Source organism: Cariama cristata, unplaced genomic scaffold (assembly GCF_000690535.1).
Source record: "Cariama cristata isolate BGI_N322 unplaced genomic scaffold, ASM69053v1 scaffold4204, whole genome shotgun sequence".
Taxonomy (NCBI): domain Eukaryota; kingdom Metazoa; phylum Chordata; class Aves; order Cariamiformes; family Cariamidae; genus Cariama; species Cariama cristata.
In genome coordinates this window covers 14111-18111 of record NW_009611082.1, presented here as the reverse complement: position 1 = coordinate 18111, position 4001 = coordinate 14111, and the positions used below count along the sequence as shown (strand labels likewise).

Genomic DNA, 4001 nt, shown 5'->3' with positions numbered 1-4001 from the left:
TCCCTGCCTGTCCCCAGCCCTTTCTTGGGAATTTGGGCACTTATTTTTTTTTCTTAAAAGTAGTCTAAAATTCTAGAAAATTATGATAGTATTTTGAAACTACCTACAACTGTCTCTTTCTAAAGAAAGATTTCAAGGCTTCTGTTTTTTGATCTGATTTTACTGGTAAACATAAACCACCTCCAAGTGTGTTTTAAGACTGTGTCATTTGGAGGTGCTACCACAAACATCACAGTAAGAGCTCTGTTAGTCACAAACACATCTCCCCCCACCTTTTCTGCGTTTATGGGCTCTCACGTCAACAGACTGGATGACACCGACCTTTACGATGCCATTCACGATAGCGTCGAGGGATGGTCTGATTAGCCCTTTGCTAGTGATCCAGAAGAGGGTGTACTGGAAGTAGCCACCAGGCCCTGAGTGCGTGTGGGTGCCGCTGAGGATAACGTTGTCCTGTCGGTACAGCTCGCCGTACTTGCTTTCCAGTTTCTTGAGCACCTAAAAGGAAGGACACAGTCCTAAAAAACCCTTTTTCACGCCCAAAGGCTATGGAGATTAATATCAGCCCTTGCAAAAAACGCAACCATTCATCTTCCTTCTTGCTCTTCTATTTCTGCCTGATACTTTCATACTGGTGTCACAACAAGTTATAGCTGTTGACTTGGCAAAAGCCTCAGAATAAAAAAATTTGGTAAGCGAAGACCTCTTCGGCCAACTTGCAGAGAAGCCCAGATCATCCGAGGAGGCCCCAGTTCTCTGGCATCTCCCTCCCTCCTCTGTGGTGCTGGAGACCCAGCATTACACACGCACCGTAATAATGTATTTGTGATTTGAATGTATTCGTGATAATTTTTCCACTAAGAAAAGCATGGTCAAAGTCCAGCTTCATTTGCTGAGGAATCAAAAGCTCCTCTTCAGCCGAGACATGATGTGTCTCCAGGATTGTGCTGCAAGGAGACCCTAAAGCAAACAGCCAATGTGCTGCTGTGCTCAATATTATTTAGCAATGACTACAGCCTTAATGCTAATACCAGCAACAACCCAAACTGTGCTAATCATTCATTTCCAGCCACGTACCTCCAGCCTTAGTCTCTGAGACACCATTCCTATGTCGGCGCTGACAAACACTACTCGCTTGGAGTCATCAAGGTCTGCCACGATGAAGGCTCGGCTGTAGAGACGCGTGAGAAGCCCACCGCCCACCTGGTCTGCTTTGGCATATCCCATCTGGAAGGGAAGAGCTCCATCAAGCCCATGCAGCCAAAATATTGAGCGATATATTCATTTGCATGTGTTTTTCTAAGTACATTTGCCAGAGCGTCAGAAGACATTGAACACGAACACTCAGAGCTCCAACTATCTTGCCTTGTGATTGCAAGAATCATTGAATCATAGAATGGTTTTGGTTGGAAGTGACCTTAAAGACCACCTCGTTCCAACCCCCCTTGCCATGGGCAGGGACACCTTCCAACAGACCAAGTTGCTCAAAGCCTCAAAGAAATTTCACCTAATGTTTGAAGATGACAACCATTTGGCAAGGCAGAGCCTCTAAACCAGAAGTCCTGCAAAAAGTACTCAGAGATTAAGAAAATCAGTACTTCGCCGTGTTCGTTTCCCCCAACTTACAAGAGGAATTTCTGCCACAGGTCCAGTGCAGTCAGCTCGACCTACGCCCAGTAAGTAGTTTGCTATTACTTTGCTGGAATCTATAATAAGAATAAATAGTAGATTAGTGGACACATGAGCAAGTAGAATTGGGGACAGAAGAGGCAACCCAGCCTTTTTAAAGAGTTTGCATGCCTGAAACCTGCTTGACATCCCTAGAGGACTCAGTAGGCCCGTGGACAAGAGGATCCAGCTGATGCTGTCTGCTTGGGTTTCCAATGGGCCGTCAGCGTGGTCAAAGTGTGCTGAGGCTGTTGAGACATTTGGGGTGGTAAAGAGTGGACCAGGCATGAAGAACTGCAGAGGCAGCTCACAAGACGGGGTCACTGGACTGTGTAAAATGTGTTGTGATTCACAGCGAGGGGGAAACAAACCTAGCTTTGACGATTAAGCTCTTCAAGCCCACCACTACCATGCAGGAAACAGATCTGAGGGTGTATGAGCTACTTTTACACAAAGAATTCAACTCGGCAGCAGTGAGAAAAAGGACACTGGATGTCAGGAGCTACCAGGAAAGGACTAGAGAAAAAAGAAGGGCACATCCTTATGTCGCCATGGTGCCTTCAACGCATGCCGTGTCCAGCACTGGTGCCCTGGTCTCAAAAAAATCACAGCAGAGCCAGAAGAAGCTTAAAGAAGGAAAAAGCAGCTCTGGGCAGTGACCTCCAGGCAAGCGGTGAGGAAAAAGACTCCCGAAGGAGATCGAGTCTCATCCCGGCCATCATGAAGGTGCAGAAGTCCTTCTAAGGATGGACGAAGCGCCTGGGCACACTCATGGAAGAAAAGCCATTGAGAGCTAGTAAATAAATAAAAAAAAAATAAAAAAAAAAAAATTATTTGCATCTCAGGGAATCCCAGAGCCACAAATCACTGGAGGCTGAGATAACACTGTGGGAAAATATTTCTATGTGCTTGATCTGTTCTCATAGTCTTCCCCAGCCAGCCGCTGGGGCAGGGCAGTGGGACAAGTGGACGCTCAGTCTTCCCAGTCTGGCTGTCACTTAAAATAGAGGAGAAGTGAAACACTCACACTGGCAACAGACTGACCACAGGGCATTTCTCCCATTTAAAATGGCATAGGTGAACAGGGCTACCTATTAAAACCACTGTTCCTCCACCTCCTCCTCCTCCAAGAGCTACAACACAGACAGGAATCGCTTCTGCAAAACTCTTACGTGTTACAACCTTAAAACATGAAGCAAGTGTGAACTACATCCAATTTGAGATCAAAATCTAGAAATTGGAAGGTCCCATTGCTGACATGTCGGGTGATGCCCCATCCAGGGCAGGGGAGATCCCCGGCTCTGGGAAAGGCCTCCTGTCACATGGAAATACCTAAAGCTTCAAAATTTTTTCTTTCCTCCTAAGATTTTGTCTTTCCAGAGGACAAGCATGGGGTACATTAGAAGTGCATTGAGAGTTAACTTTGGGCGGCTCCCAACACCCACCTGCCCCATGCCTGGTGGTGGGGTTGGAGGCATAAATGGGCTGTGATGGGATTGCAACAGCTGTGAAGCCCCTTGGTGTGGTGCCGGGAGGGAGGGGCTCTCGGGACCCCCTCCGACAGGCAGAGAGAGGGAAGGGAGGTTGTTTGGATCCCTACAGCCAACCTCGCCCACCAGCCCCGAGGCTGTGCATCCATGCCCGGAGAGGGGCTCGCGTTGGGTTTGACCACCGTGCTCCAGCCACAGAGGCCAACAAGAGCATAATGCCGTGGCTGTGCGAAAGGACCACGCGCAGAGAAGATTATGAAGGCTCAGCAGTGGCCCAGTGACCCTCTACCTGTATCTCTTGAATTTAAATTATTGTACTGGACACACACTCGAGCAGGGTGCGACGGTGCAACTGAAATAGCTCAACTTGCCATTGCTGTCCTTGGTGAGAAAGTGGAGGACGAGGAGCACCACGGTCACCGCTATCATCAACACCAGGCAAACGATGAGGAACACCTCCAGGCGCGAGAAGGAGCACTTGGACCTCTTCCCACACATGGTGGGGGCACTGTGAAAGCAGAAAGGAGCCCATGGGGAAGGCAGCGGGGACAGCCCCAGTGTCGGGCACATCCCACCCAGAGCAGCACATCACACCCTGAAAGAGCTGATGATGGTTTGTGTCCCCCGTCCCAGTGTCAGAGCAGGCACCAGCAGCGATAAGGATGGGAAGTGGAGATTCATTCTTCAATCTGCTTAAGACAGCAAAAATATATCTCCTGCGAGCGGTGATCACTCCCCATCATGATGCCTGATAGGACAAGGTGAGCCGCTGAATTACTGATCCTGCATTTCCTGGGACACTTTGCTTACTCTTTTGAAGAAATCTTTTAAATAAACCCCACG

The 4001-nt window shown here is 48.4% G+C and overlaps 1 protein-coding gene across 1 annotated transcript in view; it reads right to left on the bottom strand.

The window, feature by feature from the left end:
- Positions 1–3656, bottom strand: part of ASAH2 (N-acylsphingosine amidohydrolase (non-lysosomal ceramidase) 2) — a 20753-nt gene extending 17097 nt beyond the window's left edge. Inside the window, exons 1-4 of the mRNA XM_009698097.1 lie at positions 3530–3656; positions 1627–1706; positions 1078–1227; positions 322–498 (exon numbers count right to left, since the gene is read on the bottom strand). Of these exons, the coding sequence (XP_009696399.1) occupies positions 322–498; positions 1078–1227; positions 1627–1706; positions 3530–3656 (534 nt within the window). The remainder of the gene's footprint in view (positions 1–321; positions 499–1077; positions 1228–1626; positions 1707–3529) is intronic.
- Positions 3657–4001: the final 345 nt, after the last annotated feature.